The sequence below is a fragment of the Myotis myotis genome, unplaced genomic scaffold, assembly GCF_014108235.1.
Source record: "Myotis myotis isolate mMyoMyo1 unplaced genomic scaffold, mMyoMyo1.p scaffold_m19_p_1, whole genome shotgun sequence".
In the NCBI taxonomy this organism is placed as follows: domain Eukaryota; kingdom Metazoa; phylum Chordata; class Mammalia; order Chiroptera; family Vespertilionidae; genus Myotis; species Myotis myotis.
In genome coordinates, this window is record NW_023416313.1 from 147,212,124 (window position 1) to 147,233,902 (window position 21,779).

A 21,779-nucleotide genomic window follows, 5' to 3' on the forward strand; every position below is an offset into this window, starting at 1 on the left:
CGCGCGGAGCTGCCCGCAGGCAGGATGGGAGAAGTAGTTCGTTCCGCCCCGTCTTACCACGACCCTGCTCGCTGGGGACTCTCAGAGTCGCGGAGGCGTCACCTCTGCTCTAATTAAGCTAGCCACCTTCTTTTTCTTTAGGACGCCACCGAAAGGGAACGCGGGGAGCATTTCTGAGCCTTTGGGGAACCCCGGGGAAAGAAGGGGGGGTGGAGCCAGCCAATGACCCGGAAGCAGAAGTGACTCCCACCGACAGAGTGCTGGGGAGCGGCAGCAGCCACCGCAGCGGTAGAAGCAGCAATTTATCTGTGTGCAGACCCAATATCGGAAGAAGATGCTAATTAAAGTGAAGGTGGGAGCATCTCCAGCTTTGCCAAGACGCAGTGGTACTGGGCTGGCCGCTGTGCCTTACGGGAGAAGCGGGGAAGGGAAACCACGCCTTTCCCGAGCCTTGAGGGCGCTGACACCCTCGGGGCTCCGCGCGAGGGGTGATGGGAAGTGGGGGGACTCTTCACGTCTTTGATGGCGAGGGGCTGGCCCAGCTAAGTGACCGCGGGGTTTCTGTCTTTCCTGCTTTCTCGCCAGACGTGACATGACCCTGAAGGCCTCCTTTGCCAGGGTTCTCGCTGTATTCAACCCCCCCGCGCCCAGGGAGAAGACCTAGCAGCAGCTTGGCTCCACTCTCCCTTAGATTCTTGGAATAAGCCCAGATCTCCGTGCTTCGTGCCCAGGTTACCTGCTTCTCCCAGTCCGAGCACAGCACAAAAACGTCAGCCTGGGAACCGGGGTGAGGGGAGGAAGGGGGAGAGGGTGGTTCCAAGGCTAGATCGTTAGTCTTTGCTGGTTGTCGTCAAGGTTTGGTATCTCAGCCAGCCTTCAGGAACCCAAACTGGGAGTGTTAGGCAGGACCTGCCTTTCTGAGCCAGGCATCCTGGGCCAGCCTGCCTTCCGTGACGGGGGCGGGTTGGTTCGTTACCAGTGCCCCAGTTCTTGTACTGGCAGGGTTAACTTCATCTTCTCTCAACTCCCATTATTTTTCAATTCCCAACCCTCACCAGTCCTACCTGCTATTTCCTCTTTTGTACCTGCAGACAGACAAAAATTAACAATCGATGCAGTGCAACATTAGTTTGACTGCTTTACTTCTGAGTAAGTCTATCGTTATTTCATCAGCTCCTTAGTGTATTTGCTGTATATCATAGCCATTCTTAACCTCTTCAGTTCTTCCAAACCACCTCTTAGCTACGGATTGAGGCCAAACGGCATGGCCAAACTATATTGTTTTTCAGACTTGAGGAGTGGCCTATAAAAGAGTCGCTAATTGTGAAGTCAATTTAAGAGTTCAGTGGGTCGTGAGCAATAATTTAAAAAAAAGAAGAAGAAAATAGAAATGTCAGGGTATACTTCTGGGTAAAAGTGTTGCGTTACTAGTTCATATGTATTTCTTAATATGGGTCACTGTCAAAAAGTGTGAAGAACACTAGCAGATCAGTGCTTTTATCTTCTTTTCAATGCATAGGGTTTTTTGTGTCCCCTGAGTATACTGTTAGCCCAACAAACGGTTATTACTATACTTGATGTTCAGTGTTTTGGAAACTCTTTTTAAAATCTCAATCTACATTTAAAAATTTCACCTCATGTCTCAGACACGCCCCCCAAAAAAAACACACACCTTATTATGTGTGATCTGCTTTGACATTTCAATCCTATCCTAAGTTGATTTCATAACCCATTGATGGTTGAGACCTGCAGTTTAAAAGTATACTGTTATAGATGGGCTTCTCAACTTAAAAGTGTTTAAGAATCACCTGGGGATCTTGTGAAAATACTGATTCTAATTCAGTGGGTCTGGGATGAGACCTGAGATTCTGCGTTTTAACATGCTCCCATGTGATGCTGATGTTGCTTGAGTAGCAAGGTTCTAGATTTTGTCTCTTTGAATTAATTTTTATTTAGTACTTCTCTGAAATTGTCATTTTCCTTTCCTGAAACACTTTCCTTTTTACCTTTAAGTGGGTTTCTCTGTCCTTCATCTCTCTTTTTTGGTGGTTGTTTGCTACATTTCTGTATACATTAAATACATATAAAAGTGGTTAGTTAGCTGTGAGTTATATAAATGATAGGTTTTATTGGCAGGACTCCTTTATAAATTACTAATTTTTCAACTTTTCTCTTCCCTTAGCTGACTTCTTCCATATCTTTTTCTGCAGCCCTTTACAGGTCCTTCTGATTTAAATCTTCTCTTGATACGTCATCTTTCTAAAATTAAATACATCATCTCTCTTAAGCTGGCTCCCCAATACTCATATATTGATCCTGCAAATCTACCAGGTATCTGGAACTCAGTTCTTTAGAGTAATTTCTCTTTTAGAACCTAATTTTTCCTTTGATATTTCTTTTTGCTTGGTTTTCTTTTCATTCCCATTACACTTATTCTGGTCTGGGGTCTCATTAACTTATGTCTTTATTCATGTGTGATGCCTCCAACCAGGTTTTCATATGGCCATGCCCTCTCTAAAGTCTAGAGTCTAAATTGAGACATAATATACAAAATCATAGTGTACAGATCTTTAAACTTCTTCATCATATTGCTCCCTAACCCCAGATCCTGCATTAGTACCCTCTTAGCAGATAACTTTGGGCAATCATCTTTACTATCTAAGCCCTATTTTTCTCATTCAAATATTTTTTTAAATATGTTTTTGTAATTGATTTCAGAGAGAGAAAGGAAGAATGAGAGAGAGAGAGAGAGAAAGAGAGAGAGAGAGAGAGAGAGAGAAACATCATTAATGAGAGAATAATTGATTGGCTGCCTCCTGCAAACCCCACGTTGGGGATCGAGCTCACAACCTGGGCATGTGCCCTGACTGGGAATCTAATCATGACCTCCTGGTTCATAGGTTGACAGCTGGCTGGCTCAAATCTTTTTTTTTAACATAGAATAAAACACAAAATTCTCAAGGGTTCAGTTCAGTGAGTTTTTAACCACGGTTTCTACTCATGTAACCATAAGATCTAGAACATTTCCACTCCTACTCTCTAAAAGTTTCCATAGGTTAGTTTTGCTTGTCTTAGAACTTCATATGAATTACAATGCATAATTTTTGTGTCTGGTTTCTTTCACTCAGCATTATGTCTGTTGTTGAGTATGTCTCTACTTCCTTCTTATAATTGAGTAGTACTCCTTTGGATGGCAGTGTCACAGTTTGTTTATCCATTCTACTGTTGATGAACATTTTGGTTGTTTCTATTTCTGGCCATTATGAATAAGAGTCCTATGAACATTGTTATACAAGTCTTTTTGTGGACATATGTTTTCCCTTCGGATAAATACCTAGGAATGGAATTAGTAGGTCATGTGAGATATATATATATATATATATATATATATATATATATATATATATATATATATAAAATGTATTCTTTTTTTTATTTTAGGGAGAGAGAGAAACATTGATTTGTTGTTCCACTTACTTATGCATTCATTGGTTGCTTCCTCTAGCGACCTGACTGGGGACCGAATCTGCAACCTTGATCGGAAGAATGCTCTAACCAACTGAGCTATCCAGCCAGGGCTTGATAATGTAACTTTAAAAGAAACTGCTAAACAGTTCTTCAGGTGCACCATTTTACGTTCCCACCTGCAATGAATGAACTTTTCAGCTGCTTTGCACCCTTGCTAGTCATATCAGCCATTTTTATTTTAGTTATAATAGTGAGTGTGAAATGTTATTGTATTTAGGTTTAAATTAATCAGTGCTGATTTTCACTCACCATAGCATTTTGACATTGCACCTTGTATTTGGACTGTAGTATTCAATATGGCATTTCCTTGTATATATAGGCTGGTTCTATTAATTATATGGCTCAGTGTTTCTTGATTGTAAATCTTCACTTGAAAATATTGTTGGCAAAGGCTGGATCACTTAATTTCTTTTATATCCCCTCCAGCACCTAAAGCAGTGTGTTGGGCTTAAGTTCATCATAGACTTGTTAAATAGCATTGAATGCATTCCTGGGTCACAGTGAGCAGATCTGAGGGAAGAAGCTAGTATCGCATGATATATAAAGAATATCTTTTAAAATTGTTCAGTTACTTTTTAATTATGGACAACTTCAAACATATATCACAGCATAGAGAAAGACATACTGCACCCTTTACCCAGCTTCAAAAACTATAATTTCATGGTCCATCTTATTTACACTCACCAATCCTCCTTAGCTGATGTTTTATGAAACAAATCCCAGCATGTTACTCATACATTTCAGTATTTAGCTGTAAAAAATAACTTTTTTCCTAATATAACCATAATGATCACACCTAAAAGATTAACAGTGATTTTTTTACTATCAACAAATATACTCTTTTTGTCTCATTTATTTTTATAGTTAGTTTGAATCTAAACTAAAGTCATACATTACAGTTGGTTGATATGTATTTTAAACTCTTCAAACCTGTAAAGCACCCTTTTCTCTCTTTTTTCTTGTTGAATAAACTATATTGTTTGTCCCATAGAGTTTCCTTCTGTTTGGATTTTGCTGATTACATCTCCATGTTGTCTTTTAATACATTCCTCTTCTACCTGTTTTTCTTGTCAATTGGTAATAAGATCTAGACCCTTGATTAGTCTTTTCTGTGTGTTCATCTATGAAAATAATTCATAGGTACTGGTACGGTAAGTACTTTTTTGTTGTTTTGTTAGTCCTCACCCGAGGATATTTTTCCCATTGATTTTTTTATTTTTTATTTTTTAGAGAGAGTGGAAGGGAGGGAATCGAGCCTGCAACCAAGGTACATGCCCTTGACCAGAATCAAACCCACAACCCTTCAGTCCAAAGGCTGGTGCTCTATCCACTAAGCCTAGGGCAACATTTTTTCTTTTTTTTAGATTTTTTAAAAATAAATTTTTATTGATTTCAGAGAGGAAGGGAGAGGGAGAGAGAGAAGAAACATCAACGATGAGAAAAAAATCATTGATTGGCCGCCTCCTGCACGATCCTTACTGGGGATCGAGCCCACAACCTTGGCATGTGCCCTTGACCGGATTCAAACCTGGGATCCTTTAGTCCGCAGGCCGACGCTGTATCCACTGAGCCTAACCTGCTAGGGCTAGGGCATCATTTTTAAGTGTACAGTTAGTATATTGTATTTGGATGTCAGCAGCCCTTAGCCTATGGAAGAAGTCAAGAAGACCAGAGCTGCAATTTAGGATTTACACAGAAGTCTGGAGAAGATATGGGAGAATAGAATGTTGAATTCTAGTATTAAGTTAATCAGAGGTGATCTCTGATATCCTTGAGAATTCTTTGAATTCTCTAAATGTTAATTTCTACCCTGATATACAACAACATCCTTCTGACTCAAAGGAATGCTATCTTTAGGATACCTCTCATTGCTATGTCAAGCAAAAATACCATGGATTCTAGTGGGGTGGGGTGGGGGATGTGAAATGACCTGTGGGACTAAGGTCAAATGATTCACAGAATCTTGCCCTCTCAAACATTTCCACAGCCTAAAAATGTTTGATGAATTTAGATGTGGTCAACGCCTTCCAATTCTTCAGAGCAGCTTTGCCAAGAATGTACATCTCTTAGAAGGTAGTAGATCCCCAGAGACCAGGATAGGACATTTTTACCTAAGAAAAATATTATACAGTGGCCTGTAGGACTCATGAAACCCTTGCCTGTTTCAGACGCTGACCGGAAAGGAGATTGAGATTGACATTGAACCCACAGATAAGGTAATACCCCAACACATCTTCATGCCTATCTCTCTACATTTGTTTGGGTATGCTGATGAACTTAGTCCTTTGCTTTCATGCTGTCTGCATAGCTCTGTTCTTTCCACTTCCATGGCCCTACCCGTATCTACCACGGGTAGCCCCTGACTACTTGTACTCCTTAAGGTGGAACGAATCAAGGAACGTGTGGAAGAGAAAGAGGGAATCCCTCCACAGCAGCAGCGGCTTATCTACAGTGGTAAACAGATGTGAGTTTGGAATGGAAATGAGGGTGTGGCAATCTTAATGAAGGTGAGGGAGCCAATATGGAGACGGCCTGCTTCTCTTTATTGGGGCCTAGACCCTTTGACAATTTAGGGAAGCCTATGCACCCCTTCTCCGAATCAGATTTCTGCAGACATAAAATAAAATACATAGAATTACAGAAGCAAATTATATTGAAAATATTTTCAAGATATCTGCAAATAATTGTAATGTGTGAAAATATCTAATTTCTATTGTTAATAGGTTACCCATATTGCTAATACCACTATGGATTTTGCCTATGTTCACAATTTAAAGAAATATTAGATTTCAGGTAGGAGTTAGTAAAAATAAAGATGTAACTTTTTTTTCTCATCTGAGTTTATAGACAGCCCCAGCCCCCCCCCCCCCCCCCCCCGAGAGATCCATGAAACCCAGGTTAAGCCCTGTTCTAGATGATTTTTCTAATCCTTTTTATGCCTTCTTTTCCTGCAGGAATGATGAGAAGACAGCAGCTGATTATAAAATCCTAGGTGGTTCAGTCCTCCACCTGGTGTTGGCTCTAAGAGGAGGAGGTGGCTTTAGGCAGTGATGGACCCTCTCTCCATTTTACCTCCTTACCTTGTCTCTCGTGATGAGGCATCATATATCCTTGTCACTCTCTGGGACACCAGAGTCACTGCCCCCTTTCCTGGATGCCCAGTCTTGTGTGTCTACGGGTAGGAGACTGTGAGGACCCCAGGATGCAGTGTTCCTGTCCCAAATGGCCCCTGCTGGCTGTTGGGTTTTAGTTGCAGTCCTGTGTACTTCCCTCTCTTATGGCTATGTCCCTGGTTGCCAATAAAATATTTCCTGGCCTCCTGGAATCTTTCTTCTGTTATACAAACATGACTGAAGTCAAAATGGACTCAATGCACACCCAGTTATACCAGGCTGAGAGAGTAGGACAATGGAAGGGAATGTGCCCTCAGAATGATTACCAGACTGTCAGTGGTGCCAGGTCTCACCAGTTCATGAGAGCTAACTATTGGCATCGCTTTACAACCCCAAATTAAGTAACTTCATGTTGGTAGCTTGAAACTGGCCATGGTAGAATATTTATAGTAATTGGCAAACAATGAAAATCAGTTTCTCCCCCCAAACTGGTTGTACATCTATCATCCTGCTGACATGGTCGGAACCAGGAGAGTGAATTATCTCCTGTTGTGGACCTCCTGGACATTTGGGCCTGACCTGAGAAAGGCCTGAAGGGTGTTACAGATACATTCTTTATGGCTGGAGTATTGCTGAGGGCTCTGGGCCCAATCCTGTGGAGAGACGCTGATAAGAACAGAGGCTGGGTGAGGAGTGGCACAGCCATGATGGACCACTTGTCTTAGTTGGTGAGGTGAGGTGAGGGACCGGTGCCAGAGAAAGGTCTGCCTCTAGTAGAACCTCGGGAGACCGTGAAGCAGAGAAGTAAGGGAAGGAGAAACACCGCTGTGGTCCCGCGCGCGGTCGGTTGGCGCTGGCTGCCGTCCTTCCCGCCCTCCACCATCAGAGGGCACCCTTGCACGGCCTTCAGGCGACCGCTGCCGGAGGGTTGCTCCGTGGCCCCAGAGAAGGCCCCGCCTCCCTGCGCGCAGCCCGTGGGCGCCGGGGATGGCGCCGCTCCCTAAGCTCGCTGTCTTCGATCTGGGTGAGGGGCCCTACTGCGGAGAGTTTCGTAGGGCGCGCTCCTTTTCCAAACCCCAGTTCCAGTTCTCGAGTCCCTGCCCCCTCCAGGCTGAACCTTCCCTTTCTTCCCCGCGCAGATTACACGCTCTGGCCATTCTGGGTGGACACGCACGTAGACCCCCCATTCCACAAGAGCAGGTGAGGGCGGGCTGGGGAGGACGGGCCAGAGGGTTGCGCCGGAGCTGAGTGCATTCTCGCCTTCTCCAGTGATGGGACTGTACGAGATAGGCAAGGCAGGACCATCCGACTGTACCCAGAGGTGCCCGAGGTCCTGGACCGATTTCGAGGCCTTGGGGTGCCCATGGCAGCTGCTTCACGGTAAGAACAACTGAAAAAAAACCCTCAATCTAATGTTGACAGATGCATGCGTGAGACTTCTTGTGTAGACCCTTGGTTACAAAAATGTAGGCGGTGGAAAATTTGCAGGTATTGTACATTTTTAAAATTATGACTTCCCCTGTGCCTTTTATTCATTCAGCGTTGGCTTAGCGCCACCTATGTCAGGAAGTATTGGAAGTAGAATAAGGACCTAGAAAGCCTATCCGTCCATCCTGGGGAAATAGCAAGTTGATTTCCCGCTGGTGATACATAACTTCACTTGCAGCTCGGGCCCTCCACTCTCCTGATTGCATCTGTTACACCTTTTTGCAGGACAGGTGAAATAGAAGGGGCCAACCAGCTACTGGAGCTCTTTGACCTTGCCAGATACTTTGTTCAAAGGGAAATCTATCAAGGCAGCAAGGTCACACACTTTGAGAGGTATGAGGGAGATGAGGGTAGAAGCAGGGGGAGAGAAGAGCAGAGAGACTGGAAGAACTAAGAAGCCAGCTTGGTTACTCCCCTGCCCTGCCCTGCACAGGCTGCAGCAGAAGACTGGAGTTCCTTTCTCCCAGATGATCTTCTTTGATGATGAGAAGCGGAATATTGTAGACGTCAGCAAACTGGGTACTGAGTGGTGAGAATAACCATTTGGGAAAGGGGGAAGAAAGGGTTCCTGGGAGAAACGAGGGGTAAAATATCTCTTTTCTCTCTAGGTGTTACCTGCATTCATGTTCAGAATGGAATGAGTCTTCAAGTCCTGACTCAAGGACTAGAGACATTTGCAAAGGCCCACGCTGGACCCTGAGGTCCAGTCCTGCGGAGGAGCCTCCTTTGAGGCATAAAACTCAAGGAAACCAGGAAGGCATTTTCAGGTGCACGTGTAAATTATAAAGTGTATTTGTGTGACCAGAAATCTTCTCACAGCGTGGAGTGGTTTTTCTCGCGTGTGGACCAGGGTTGGCTACCAGAGTGTGAGGGTTAGGCTGCACCAGGTTCTGCCTTACAGCCTGTGGCAAACCCAGGACTCTGTCCCCACTCCCTCTCCTGAGCTGTCCAGGGCATGAAGAGCCAAGTCTTCCACTGTCCCCTGCACATTTCCTTCCAGGAAACAGTTTTTTTGGGGGGAGGAGGCGGGGGGGGGGGCAGCCTTTTTATTCTTCAAAGTGAAGTGGCTGCTTTATTTTTTTTATTTGTGTGTGGATTTATTTTTTATTTTTAAAATTTTAGTTTTGATTACAGTTTACATTTAATATTATTTTGTTTTGGTTTCATGTGTACAGCATAGTGGTTAGACAGTTATATACTTTACAAAGTGATCCCCCCAATATTTCACGTACCCACCTGACACCATACATACTTATATTATTGACTATATTCCCTTTGCTGTACTTTATATCATGATCATTTTGTAACTACTAATTTGTACTTCTTTTTTAAAATTTCTTTATTGTTTAAAGTATTACATAAGTATTTTCCCCCCATTGATCTCTCCCAGGCGGCTCCCCGCTCCCCCCCCCCCCCCCCCCCCCCCGCACATGCCCTCACCCCCACCCCTGTCTGTGTCCATTGGTTAAGCCCATACCAAGGTCCTGCGGAGAGTTTCGTAGGGCGCGCCCCTTTTCCGCATACAAGTCCTGTGGTTGATCTCTTACCCCTCCCCCCGCCCCCCTTCCCTCGTAGGTTGGACAGTCTGTTTGAAGCGGCTGCTTCGAACCGAGCTTGCGGGTTTGGGGCTGGTGGCTCGCGTCACGTGACAGCAGTGGCTTCCTTGGCGCCGGGTGATGTCGCAGCGGAGCCCCAAGAAGGGATTGGCCGAGGCGGGTCTCTGAGCGCTGGGATGCAGGCTCCCAGGAACAAGGCGGAAGTGTGCGGGACGCCGTGGGGCAGAGGCCGGACGGGCAGGGGCCATGAGTGGTCTCGGCCGACTCTTCGGGAGGGGTGAGCACGGGCCACAGGGGAAGGGGACGGGGTGGGGGAGACAGGCGGGGAAGAAACCCAGGGACAGGCTTTCCCGAAAATCCCGGTGATGGCCCGCAAGGCCTGCAGTGCAGGAGGCCCCGCCTTGTCAGAGCGCCAGGCGCCGCCGGCCCGCCGTCCGCCACCTCGGAAGGAAGAGCTCTGGGTCCGGGAAGGCTCGGGGTGGAGGACGGCGGCAGTGCCGGCTCCCACGGTTTAGGTTCCGACGCCAGTTTCCAGTCCTTTCCAAAACTCTGGTGCTCTCCTGGTGCTGGGCAAGAGGGGAGCTGCGGTGCTGAAGAAAGGGGCCTTCTCAAAGCTCCTCTCTGACGGGGGAAGACAAGCAAAACTGGCATTTACAGTAGAGTGTGCACTACACGGTGATGTTCGTGGAACCAGGGAAGCATAGAAGCAGCAGGTGTCCGGGTCCAGCAGGCTAGAAGCATGCCAGGTGCGGAACTGAGCTGCCCCAGGAAGAGGGAACCGCGTGTGTGCGCAAAACAAAGGTGGAAAGAGGATATTTAGCTGGAAGAGTAGTTCCATGAATATGTGGGCTGAAGGGGAAGAGAAAGCAGAAGGAAGTGTAGTGGGAGAGGACCTTGTGTGTCTCGTTTTTAAAGCTTTGGATTTTATCCTGTGGGCAGTAGAGAGTATGGAAGGACTTTAAGCAGGCAAGGGCCATCAGATTTGTGGGCGGAGGGCAAGAACTGAGAAGTGCAGAAGATGAAAGGAAAAATTGAGATCAGGTTTTAATTTTTTTTTTTCTCTAGCCCCCTGTACTTCATTCCATTTAAACCTGTGGTGTCAGGACCTTGGGTATCTCCTAGGATAGCAAATGGAACAGTGATTATAAAAAGTGACAATTCTGGTGGGGGATGTGATCATGGGAGGTTATGCATACGTGGGTGCAAGGGGCAAATGGAAAATATCTGTACCTTCCACTCAATTTTGCTGTGGCCCTAAAACTGCTCTAAGAAATAAAGTCTATAAAACTTTTTTGAAAGCTGGAAATGACTTGAAAAGGCAGCTTGGACAGCAAAAGAATACTGGCTTTGGAAGTCATACTGCCACATTTCAATCACTGCTCAATCTCTTACTAGTTGTGATTTCAGACAAAAAATGTTTAGTGTCTTTGTGCCTGTTTTCACATTTGTAAAGTGAAGATAGTCCGTTCGTTGTAGGGCAGTGGTTCTCAACCTTCTGGCCCTTTAAATACAGTTCCTCATGTTGTGACCCAACCATAAAATTATTTTCGTTGCTACTTCATAACTGTAATGTTGCTACTGTTATGAATCGTAATGTAAATATCTGATATGCAGGATGGTCTTAGGAGACCCCTGGGAAAGGGTCTCATTCGACCTCCAAAGGGGTCGCGACCCACAGGTTGAGAACCACTGTTGTAGAGTCATTTTGGGATTAAAATAACACAGTCAAGTGCCTAGCACATACCGTGCACTCCATGATTGGTGGTTAATTTTTCCCCTTCACACAATATGGGCCTTCTCTATTGGACTCCAGGGAAGAAGGAGAAGGGACCAACCCCCGAAGAGGCGATACAGAAACTGAAGGAAACGGAGAAGATACTGATCAAGAAACAGGAGTTTCTGGAAAAGAAGATTCAACAGGAGCTCCAAACAGCCAAGAAGCATGGGACCAAAAATAAGAGAGGTGACGGGAAAGGTGCCAATAGGGAGGACCCAGGTGGGAAGCAGGGGCTTCTGACTCTGATGTTCAAGGTGTGGGCTGGGTCAGCTGCCCTACAGGCTTTGCGGAGGAAGAAAAGATTGGAACAGCAGCTAGCACAAACGGATGGGACATTATCCACCCTGGAGTTTCAGCGTGAAGCCATTGAGAATGCCACCACCAATGCAGAAGTGCTTCGCACCATGGAGCTTGCTGCCCATGGCATGAAGAAAGCCTACCAGGACATGTGGGTATGGGGGGAGGGGGCCCAAGCACAGGAGAGTAGCTTGGTATTAGGCTTTGGATCGTAAAAGCTCTCCGAATGTGAATCTAGAGTATAGACACCTATGATGGCTAGACCTCTGTCCGCCTCCTTTTCTTCTTGCCAGAATATCTCTTTTCTGGCCAGAGCTTTCTAGCAAGGAAAAATGATTTTCCTAATTTTCTAAAGGTTCTTCAGAAAAGGGAGTGTAATCTGTTCCCAGCCCCACCCCCATTCCCATGTGGATTCTTGCCATTTTTCAGTTTGCCATTGTAACTTGCCTAGTTACAATTTTCCAGGGATCTCTTATACCTGCTAGCCATGGATTTATCAGTGAGGCCACAGACAAGGGGCTTCATTCATGTGAGATCAGAAAGTCAGGGGGGCAGTTGCCTGATTTCTGGGCTATATATCTTCTTCTCAGGGACATTGACAAGGTGGATGAACTGATGGCCGACATCACAGAACAACAGGAGGTGGCCCAGCAGATTTCTGATGCCATTTCTCGGCCTGTGGGCTTTGCAGATGATGTGGATGAGGTGATTGGGAGTGAGGGTCAGGAAGTCTTGGAGGAGGCATGGGACCATCCAAAAAACAATGTCCAAGAGAATCGGGGGGCAAGTTTAGAGGGGAACATGATATGTTTTTAGAAGCAAAAGTTTCCTTTCTTCGTCTTGAATCTTATCTAGGATGAACTGTTGGAGGAACTAGAGGAGCTGGAACAAGAGGAATTGGCTCGGGAGTTGTTACATGTGGGCGACAAGGAGGAAGAACCCCCAGTCAAACTGCCCAGTGTACCCTCTACACATCTGCCTGCAGGGCCAGGTACTCAGGGCTGTTCTGATGTCTCAAGAACTTGAGAGGGTGGGATAGATATGGGGAGAGAGTTCCTCATCTATCCTGCCTTTAAGGAACCAGGCAGAAAGGGCTGCTGCTAAAGTTGCACAGGTTGTTGTAAGGGCACCTGGCTAAAGGGGAAAGGGGACCGAAATCCAGTCTGTGCTCCACTCAGCAAACTGTGTACCCTGGTTTAGGGCTGCAGATGCTGTGCAAAACAGGCACCTTTTAAAAATGTGCACAAAGATACAGGATTAGCAGCAGCCCAGCAAGCAGAAGCCAAACCTTTAGGTTCTTTGCTGGGGAGAGAGAATTCAGCAGGTTCTGAGTGCTGTAGCAAGGGGTGATTGGAAGGTGCTGAGGCTTTAACATGTCTTTCTCTGGATATCCTTGTCCCCAAAGCTCCCAAGGCGGATGAAGATGAGGACGCACTAAAGCAGTTGGCTGAGTGGGTATCCTGATGAGTCTGGGCTTATCTTCCTGATGCTGCCTTCGTTGATCTCTTTTCCTTAAGTGCCAAGTGCTGAGCTAAAGGAACATAGCCTTTTTGGGAGGCACTGCTGAGGGTGGTGGTATAGCCCTGCCTGAGAAAGGGTCTGCTGCCCTCCAGTCCCTGGCTTGTATCAACTCTGAAGAAGGATCTTGGTGTGGGAGGAGCCCCTGGGCTCCCTTCTCTTTGATAGCAGTTACAGTGCCCTTGTCTTCAATAAAATTGGGCAGATGGAATCCTAGTGCTTATACGGCCTTGTCTATACCTGAAACTTGGAGCTGTTTCAGGCAATGAATACTAACAGGAGTAATGAAGGGGCATTGTAACATAGAATAAATGTTTCCAATATCTTACCTACTAGGTTCATCTTGCAAGTTGGTTTGTCCTAGAGTTGCTAGAGCTGTGGCTGAGGAAACTGCCATCTATTGCTTATCTTAGAACTGGAGCTTTCTCTGCATCTTCCCTCATCAGTTTCCCTTGTCAGCGTCTGACAAGACAGCCCCATAATTTACTACCCCCCCCCTTTTTTTTTTTTTTTTTTGCAAAGCCCATTATTAATGATAGGGAAGGAGAATACAGGGATAAAGGGGAAAGTAGCTTTCCTTTATCCAGAACCCACAGTTAGTAGACTTGGTTTGAACTGACACTTTTCTGTCTAGGAGCAATAGTGTATGTGGCTATGATTCACTAGGGTTGTTTCAATAGTGAATTTAGAGGAGTGACAAAGAACAAGATACTTCATATATCCTGATAACCATTACTTTTCTTTTTTAAAAAAATACTGCTTTCAGAGAGGGAGGGAGAGGGAGAGAGTGAAAGAAATATCAATGATGAAAGAGAATCATTGATCAGCTGCCCCCTACTGGGGATTGAGCCTGCAACCTGGGCATGTGCCCCAAACTGTAATCGGACTGTGACCTCCAACCACTGAGCACCACTGGCCAAGCTTGATAACACAATGCTATCCCTTTAGACTATAGACAGAGGCAGAGCCATGACCAAACAGAGCAACCAGGGCCTCTACCCTATGACTTGACCATTTAAAGTGCAAAGAAATGTAAAATAGTGAACATGTACTTAGCCAGAATAATGAACTTCTCTAAAGCATGTTTTCATCTGAGCACACCCTCCCCCATGAGCCAAATATAAGCTACACTGTGAATGACAATGTGGACTTAACAGCTATCAAGATTACTAGTCACAGGCTCTGGGCAGAAATCACCTCTTACCCTCAGCAGTGTTCCCTGCTAAGGTTCCCTAAGGAAAGAATATCTTTGACCCCAACTAATGAAACTAATCAGAATTAGATTTATTTTTGGTATAAAAGATTTTTAGCCCCAAACCCTTCCTGCTTTGCTCCTCTCTCAACCCCTGCCTCAGCCACTTTCAGATATTGATTTCCAAGGATGTGCGACGACTCGCCGTGCTGAGCGGCTGCCACATGGCCTCAAGCAGCCTGATCTCATGGGTGGGTTGCTCAGGCTGGAACTTGAGCACCCATGGATCCTTGATGATGTCCAGGATGGTGGCACGCTTGTTGGGTTGACGTAGCGTCTGGAAGACCAGGTTCTAGGCAGGGGAGAGAGGGGTCTTGGCTGAGCCTCCCATTATGCCACACAGGCATTGAACAGGGGACCTAAGAAAGAAGCAGGATAGCCCATCACACCACTCTGATGGAAGGGCTGTGGCCCTGATTTTATCCTGAAGAACCAAGCCTTTAACTCCCTGGAGGGGAAGAGAAGGATGGATTCATTGGGGGGATCCCTTGCATAATCCTCTTCTGGCCTAAAAAGATAGGTGAATCCTGCTCACCACTCACATCTAAGGTGCAGAACCCAGTGGTTGGCCCTTTAAGTCCTTCCCACTATTCTAGGGCAGGGGCTAGAGTGCAAGATGGCTCTGGTAGGGAAGAGCCTTCTCTAGCGTTGGGAGGCCTAGGTTGGGTTCCCTCCCTGTGGGTCCCTGGAGTCCTCAGTATGATTGGGAGAGCCAGCACCTTGCACTCCTGGGAGACGGACAAGTTAGGTGGAAAAGTGACCTCCTTCTGAGTCTCTTTCAGCAGCTTCTTGAGATTGGTGTCATCAAAGGGCAGACGGGCAACCAGCAGAGTGTAGAGGATGACACCCATGCTCCAGGTGTCAGACAGGAAAGGGTTGTAGGGTAAGCCTAACAAGATCTCTGGGCAGGCATAAGCAAAGCTGCCACAGTAGGTCTGGCTGAGGTGGGTAAAATAGTTCCTTTGGTGTAAAGAAGGGCTATTACGCAAAGAATGGCTAGAAGGTACCATCTTGGCGAAGCCAAAGTCTGATATCTTCACATTCTCCCGCTTGTCCAGCAATAAATTCTCCAACTTTAAGTCCCTACAAGGAGCAGAAAAGCTGGGGGTCAGGGAGAGGACTTAGTATTAGACTCAGAACTGAAGGGCCAGGGGTCAGAGGCTAGAGATGGGGAAAGGCATAGTGCGAGAGAGATGCCATTGTGAGAAAACAAAGTAGAAGGAAAGCCATGGAGTTGTGAGCAGAGCCCAAAGAGGTAAGAGGATGGTATCTGAGGACCCTGGGAGCTCACCATTGCATAAAGTGCTCTAACCACAGTGGGTACTTAATAAATGTTCTTGACCAGCTAAAAAATATGGATGAATGGGCCTAGATACTGAGAAGGGAGGTCAAAGGAGGAAAAAAACGGCAGAAATGTGCATAAAACCCCCTTGAGAGCCCAAAGGCCCCAGTCCAGGTGGCAGCACACTCACCGGTGCACGATGCCCTTGCTGTGCAGGTAGGCGATGCCCAGGGACATCTGGGAGAACCACTTGCCCGCAAGGGGCTCAGAGCAGGCCCCGTAGCGCTGGACCCATTCAAGGACATCGCCGCCCTGAGCCAACTCCAGAATTATGTACACTCGGGACGTGGTCTCGATGGCCTGGTAGAAGTTGATGAGGTTCTTGTGTCGCAGGACCTTCATTACCTGGCCCCAGAAGAGGGACCCATCAAGCCTGGGAAGGGAGAACCTTGGCTGTGCTCCCAGCCCCCTGCTCTCTCAGTGCTACTTTCATAGAACTTTGCAACAGGAACAAAAGAGGGTTTGGTGGCCTGTGGGCAAACCCTGTGCTTTGCATGTCTCCTTTTTGAGGGGCTGAAGGTGAATGAGTGGAAAGAGATGGAATTTATATCAGTTCTGGTTTGGGGGTTTCTGGCCCCATCCCCTCCTAGCCATACCTCTTCTGAGAAGCCTTAAGCAGCTTGGTACCAGTTCCCTCTTCCTGTACCCTCTCTAACCTGTATCTCACGAGGCAGGAACTTGACAAGATAGTCCTCAGAGGCCTTCTTCTTTGAAATGATCTTGACAGCCACCATGACCTTCTGCTTTGTGTAGTAAGCTTCATACACTGTCCCATAGGAGCCATTGCCAATGGACTTGCCCACTTCATAACCGTACTCCTCCATGACAGAGCGGTAGGCTGAAGTGGGCGGTGCCGCCTCCTGGGTGTCCCCCTTCCCCATGTGCTGGGCTTGCTGAGAGCAGGGAGCTTTGCTACTTAAGAGCCTCCTGTCTGCTCAGAAAACCAACACCTTGAGCCACTGAGGGCTAGGGTACCAAAATAAAGTTAGTCTCCAAATGCTTGCCTGTGCAGTCACACAAATCTGGGATGCTGGGTTCAGCTCTCCACTGGGAACATGGAGGGGGGAAAAGGGAGAATTCTTTGTCTCCACTAGCTGTTGTTACTCATTCTCCTCTTGATTACGGAATTCCCCAAGGTCCCATGTTCCGCACACATCACAATTCACCTATTCACCACTGGCCACAAGGCTTGAGAATGAAGTGGTTTGGAACATATTCATTCCTGGAGCACCTTCACAATCTGGTGAGACTCCTCCATAGATATGGTCACTTCAACCACTCATGTTTATTTATTTTTTATAATATATATTTTATTGATTTTTTTTACAGAGAGGAAGTGAGAGGGATAGAGTGTTAGAAACATCGATGAGAGAGAAACATCGATCAGCTGCCTCCTACACACTCCCTACTGGGTATGTGCCGTAACCAAGGTACATGCCCTTGACCGGAATCGAACCTGGGACCCCTGAGTCCTCAGGCCGATGCTCTGTCCACTGAGCCAATCCGGCTAGGGCCAACCACTCAGGTTTATTGAGCACCTACTATGTGCCAGGCAGCGTGCTGAGTACTGGGATAAAGTAAGCAACAAGGCTAGTAGACCCTGTGCTCCCAGACTTTATATCCAGCGTAAAAAACGTGTGAGAATTTTAAAAAAAATTGATTTCAAAGAAGAGAGATAGAATATCAATGATGAGAATCATTGATTGGTTGTCTACTGCACGCCCCCTACTGGGGGGCGGGGGATAGAGCCCATAACCCAGGCATGTGCCCTTGGCAGGAATTGAACCTGGGACCGGTTAGTCAACAGGCCATCGCTCTATCCACTGAGCCAAACTGGCGCTAGGGCAATGAGTGTGAGAATATTAAAGAGAATTGCAAGGTATTGTAGAAGCAATTCTAAAGAATCTAATTTTAAAATTCATACATTTTTCTGTTTTGGGCTTAAAACAACTTTATTTTTGCAAACTGAGCTAGACTTAATTGGTCTCATCTCAGCTGGGATGGTTTGTTTCTGCTTCATATGGTCTCATTATCCAGCAGACAAGCCTGAGTTCCCTCACACAGTGGCACTGAATTTCAAGAGAAAAAAAAAAATCACAAGTCACATGACCAATTAAGGCTAGGCTCTAAAATCACAAAGCATCACTTCAACATCTTTATAAGAGTAAAGACAATTACAAGGTTACAAGGATCACTCAGATTGAAGGTGTGGAGAAGTAGACTCCACCTCTTAACCTTGAAATACATTATCTGGCTTTCCATGACCCTAAACTCTACTTCACCCTAAAGTCCAAAGCATAAACCTGATTTAAATCCATTCAAAACAATTTCTTAAAATATATTTTTATTGATTTCATAGAGAAAGGGAGAGAGACATCAATAATGAAAATCATCAATCAGCTGCCTCCTGCACAACCACCACTGGGGATCAAACCCATAACCCCAGCATGTGACCTGATCCAGAATCAAACCAGGGACCTCTAGGTTCCTAGGTTGATGCTCAACTGCTGAGCCACACCAGCTAGGCCCATTTAAAACAATTTAATATGTTCCCATTCTCCTTAGAATCAAGTACAAATTCTTTTTTTTTTAATTTATTTATTCTTATTTTTTCTATAACAATAATATATTTTTTTATTTTGTTTTATTGCTTAAAGTATTACAAAGAGTATTACATATGTCTCCTTCCCCCCCACCTTGACCTTTTAAAATTTATTTTTATTGATTTCAGAGGAAGGGAGAGAAGGGATAGAAACATCAATGATGAAAATCACTGATTGGCTGCCTCCTGCATGGCTCCCACTGGGGATTGAGCCCACAACCCAGGCATGTGCCCTTGACCGGAATCAAACCCAGGACCCTTCAGTCCGCAGGCCGATGCTCTATCCATTGAGCCAAACCAGTTAGGGCTTGCCTGTGTTTTTAATTTTATTTTTTAAAAATTGATTTTTTCAGCCCTAGCTGGTTTGGCTCAGTATATAAAGTGTCGGCCTGCGGACTGAAGGGTTCTAGGTTCAATGCCCAGTGGAGGCCATGCAGGAGGCAGCTGATCAATGATTCTCTCTCATCACTGATGTTTTTATTTTATTTTTTTATTTATTTTTTTAATATTTTTATTGATTTCAGAGAGGAAGGGAGAGGGAGAAAGAGAGAAACATCAATGATGAGAGAGAATCATTGATCGGCTGCCTCCTGCACGCCCCCTACTGGGGACCGAGCCCGCAACCCAGGCATGTGCCCCTGACTGGAATCGAACCCGGGACCCTCCAGTTCGCAGGCCGATGCTCTATCCACTGAGCCAAACCGGTCAGGACATCACTGATGTTTTTAATCTCTCTCCCCCTCTCCCTTCCTCGCCGAAATCAATAAAAAATATATTAAAAACAAACAAACAAAACACAGACAAGAATGTGGCTGAAATAATGGAATGCAGAATCTAAGGTGCATGGGTTGGAAAACAAGATAGAAAAAAGCCAAAGGGGTAGTGGGAGGGGTTCTAGGTCTCGGTGAAATGGAAGAACAAATTTGGTGGGAATGCCAGGACAAGAGGTTGTGATCATAAAGGGGTTGTCTGGATTTGAGATTTGGGGGGAAGGAACGGGGGCATGCAGAGGAAAAACTAAGGGAACAATCAGATGTCTTTTATCTTCCATCCTCCAAAATAAAACAAAAACTTCAACAACAGATTATGCCATCGGCTACTGGTAAATCCCCATTTATTGACAACCTGGCCTACATATCCTTACTCTATCAAGATGAGCATTGTCCAGGGCACTGGGGTAAGGAGGCAGGGGTGGGAGGAGTTACCCACTTCATCTGAAGAACGTGCATTAAGCTACCTACTATATACAAGAGCACTGCTAGGTCCAGAGGATCGCGAAATGGATAAACTTCTGTAAGGAGTTAGCAGTTAACAAGGGAGACACACATGAGAAATAACAGTACAGTTAAAGTGCTACCAACAATGCTTGGAAGGAGACGAAAGGGAAGGCTTTATAGAGAAGATGGCGCTTGCACTGTTCAAAAGCCTCCAGGCAGGTCAGGAATGGTAGATTGGGCAGTTTAGGCAGAAGGAACCACATGAGGCTTGCAGGCTTGAGAGAACATGACATTCAGAATTTCAATATGAGCCCTGGCCAGAGAGCAGTTGGTTAGAGCATCATCCCAAAACGCCAACATTGCCAGTTCTATCTCAGATGAGGACACATATAAGAAGAAACCAATAAATGCATAAATAAGTGGAACAACAAATTGATGTTTCTCTTCCTTCATCTCTCTAAAATTAATTTTAAACAAGGAAAAAAGAATTTTAACTTGAATACAGGATAGGATTACAGAAGGGGAATGTACCTAAAAAAACAATTAAGGTCCAGGTCTGAGTGACCTTACATGCCGAGCTTTTTGCTTTTTTTTTTTTTTTTTTTTTAATAAATTTTTATTTCAGAGAGGAAGGGTGAGGGAGAGATAGAAACATCAATGATGAGAATCACTGATTGGCTGCCTCCTGCATGCGCCCCCTACTGGGGATTGAGCCGGCAACCTCGGCCTGTGCCCTGACTGGGAACCATGACCTCCTGGCTCATAGGTCAATGCTCAACCACTAAGCAATGGCAGCCAGGCCATGCCAAGCTTTTTTGACTTCACCTTATATACTCATGATCAAATTTTGATGTGCACCAAAATGAGAGCTTATTAAAAAATAGTGATGCCCACTCCCCCACGATCCTGATTTGGTGGTACCCAGATAGCTATGTTTTTAATAAGCTGCTGTCATGGTAATTTAGGTGAGAGGGTGGGCCTGAATCAAGACAGGCAGGGAGAGCAAGTATTTGGAAGATATTCATGAAATAAGCAGAAGGGACTTGGTGGCATTGATCTGGGGGCTGGGGATTGGGGGGAGGGGGGCGTGGTAATTGAGAAAGAGGCCCAGGTTTCTGGCTTTAGAGAACGAAGGTTGTTGCTTAAAAACTATTCCAAAGCCACTTAAGCTACTTAAAAAAACAACAACAAAAAACATTTTTACTTTTTTCAGAGAGGAAGGGAGGGAGACAAACATCAATGATGAGAGAGAATCACTGATCAGCCACCTCCTGCACGCCGCCTACTGGGGCTCGAGCCACAGACCCGGCATGTGCCCTTGAACTGAATCGAACCCGGGACCCTTCAGTCCGCAGGCCGAAGCTCCATCCACCGAGCCAAACAGGCTAGGGCTTAAGCTACTTTTCTAATTGCAAGAATCGTTTTCTAAACTCAACCCCCTACTTCCTGGAACCTCACCTCCCGTAGGAAGGAGGGCTGGGTCAGAGGGGACAGATGTAGGCAAATGAAGGACTTTTCAGGCCAGAAGCCACTTGTGACTTGCAGCTTCCTCACATGCTGCTCCCAGGTGGCCAAAGGAAGGTCTCTGCCCCTGGGCCCGATCTCCAGGGAAACGCCCCTACAGGTAGACACCCTTGAATAGTCTGCAACACAAAATTAAGAGCAGTCCAAATACATATACATAGATAAGAACAAAAACAGGAGACGAACGCATGGCAAGGTTCATTACCTGCAATTAACAAAAACCCTGTCGGACTGCCCAGCTCACAGGGGGACCGGGCAGACACCCTCTCTGCGCCCCCGCACCGGCCCCCGCGCAGGCCTGCCTATCGTCAAACATGAACGGTCGTTGCACGGCCACGGAGGCCTCCACTGCAGCCTCGGGAAGACAGGCCGTTCAGGACGGGGGGCGGGAGGTGAGATCCAGGCTCGAGGACCCTGTGTGGGCTGTGCCCACAGCCTCACCAGGCCCGGGCTGGGGGCCGTGGACCGCTCAGGTCTAGGCCGGTGGCGAAGGCCGTTGGTGCAGCCGGCAAACGCTTCGGGGCGCCCACTAGGTGTGGGCACGGCCGCCGCCCGAGTTCCACGT

At 46.1% G+C, this 21,779-nt stretch overlaps 3 protein-coding genes and 1 long non-coding RNA gene across 14 annotated transcripts; 2 read left to right on the forward strand and 2 right to left on the reverse strand.

Moving 5' to 3' along the window:
* Window positions 1-183: 183 nt before the first annotated feature.
* On the forward strand, window positions 184-6,845 carry NEDD8 (NEDD8 ubiquitin like modifier). The gene is made up of 4 exons (XM_036354722.1): window positions 184-352; window positions 5,697-5,744; window positions 5,910-5,992; window positions 6,483-6,845. Exons 1-4 carry the CDS (start codon window positions 335-337, stop codon window positions 6,577-6,579), a joined length of 246 nt encoding a protein of 81 aa, XP_036210615.1. The 5' UTR covers window positions 184-334; the 3' UTR covers window positions 6,580-6,845.
* Window positions 6,846-7,000: 155 nt separating this feature from the next.
* Window positions 7,001-13,605, forward strand: LOC118678732 (charged multivesicular body protein 4a). 11 transcript variants are annotated; one of them, XR_004975005.1, is made up of 10 exons: window positions 7,001-7,665; window positions 7,781-7,841; window positions 7,911-8,021; window positions 8,355-8,462; window positions 8,563-8,658; window positions 8,738-8,896; window positions 9,705-9,962; window positions 11,499-11,648; window positions 12,350-12,464; window positions 12,615-12,642. XR_004975005.1 is itself a non-coding variant. In XM_036354608.1 (10 exons), the coding sequence occupies exons 1-10, from the start codon at window positions 7,629-7,631 to the stop codon at window positions 13,221-13,223; spliced, it is 1,140 nt and encodes a 379-aa protein (XP_036210501.1). In that variant the 5' UTR covers window positions 7,001-7,628; the 3' UTR covers window positions 13,224-13,605. The 11 variants fall into 11 exon arrangements, 9 of the variants coding, with proteins under 9 accessions (XP_036210501.1, XP_036210529.1, XP_036210561.1 ...); XM_036354608.1 differs by lacking the exon at window positions 11,499-11,648 and adding an exon at window positions 13,165-13,605 and having other exon boundaries at window positions 12,615-12,750; XM_036354627.1 differs by lacking the exon at window positions 11,499-11,648 and adding an exon at window positions 13,165-13,605 and having other exon boundaries at window positions 7,574-7,665; window positions 8,360-8,462; window positions 12,615-12,750.
* A 528-nt stretch (window positions 13,606-14,133) lies between these two features.
* TSSK4 (testis specific serine kinase 4) lies at window positions 14,134-17,188 on the reverse strand. The gene is made up of 4 exons (XM_036354737.1): window positions 16,528-17,188; window positions 16,002-16,216; window positions 15,249-15,630; window positions 14,134-14,821 (listed from the first exon to the last, which is right to left on the reverse strand). The coding sequence occupies exons 1-4, from the start codon at window positions 16,750-16,752 to the stop codon at window positions 14,639-14,641; spliced, it is 1,005 nt and encodes a 334-aa protein (XP_036210630.1). The 5' UTR covers window positions 16,753-17,188; the 3' UTR covers window positions 14,134-14,638.
* A 2,382-nt stretch (window positions 17,189-19,570) lies between these two features.
* On the reverse strand, window positions 19,571-21,561 carry LOC118678812. Its single transcript, XR_004975028.1, has 2 exons — window positions 21,420-21,561; window positions 19,571-21,333 (listed from the first exon to the last, which is right to left on the reverse strand). It is a non-coding gene; the product is annotated as an uncharacterized LOC118678812 (long non-coding RNA).
* Between the last annotated feature and the right edge of the window lie 218 nt (window positions 21,562-21,779).

Bases quoted from the DNA above. Each gene is read 5' to 3' on its own strand.
- NEDD8 (XM_036354722.1), top strand. The intron at 5,745-5,909 runs GTAATACCCCAA...GTACTCCTTAAG, and splicing joins ACATTGAACCCACAGATAAG to GTGGAACGAATCAAGGAACG. The intron at 5,993-6,482 runs GTGAGTTTGGAA...CTTTTCCTGCAG, and splicing joins ATCTACAGTGGTAAACAGAT to GAATGATGAGAAGACAGCAG.
- LOC118678732 (XM_036354608.1), top strand. From the start codon at position 7,629: ATGGCGCCGCTCCCTAAGCTCGCTGTCTTCGATCTGG. The intron at 7,842-7,910 runs GTGAGGGCGGGC...CGCCTTCTCCAG, and splicing joins CCCCCATTCCACAAGAGCAG to TGATGGGACTGTACGAGATA. The intron at 8,022-8,354 runs GTAAGAACAACT...ACCTTTTTGCAG, and splicing joins CCCATGGCAGCTGCTTCACG to GACAGGTGAAATAGAAGGGG.
- TSSK4 (XM_036354737.1), bottom strand. From the start codon at position 16,752: ATGGGGAAGGGGGACACCCAGGAGGCGGCACCGCCCACTTCAGCCTAC. The intron at 16,217-16,527 runs GTTAGAGAGGGT...TTCTGGGGCCAG, and splicing joins TCCTGCCTCGTGAGATACAG to GTAATGAAGGTCCTGCGACA. The intron at 15,631-16,001 runs GTGAGTGTGCTG...CCTGACCCCCAG, and splicing joins AGCAAGGGCATCGTGCACCG to CTTTTCTGCTCCTTGTAGGG.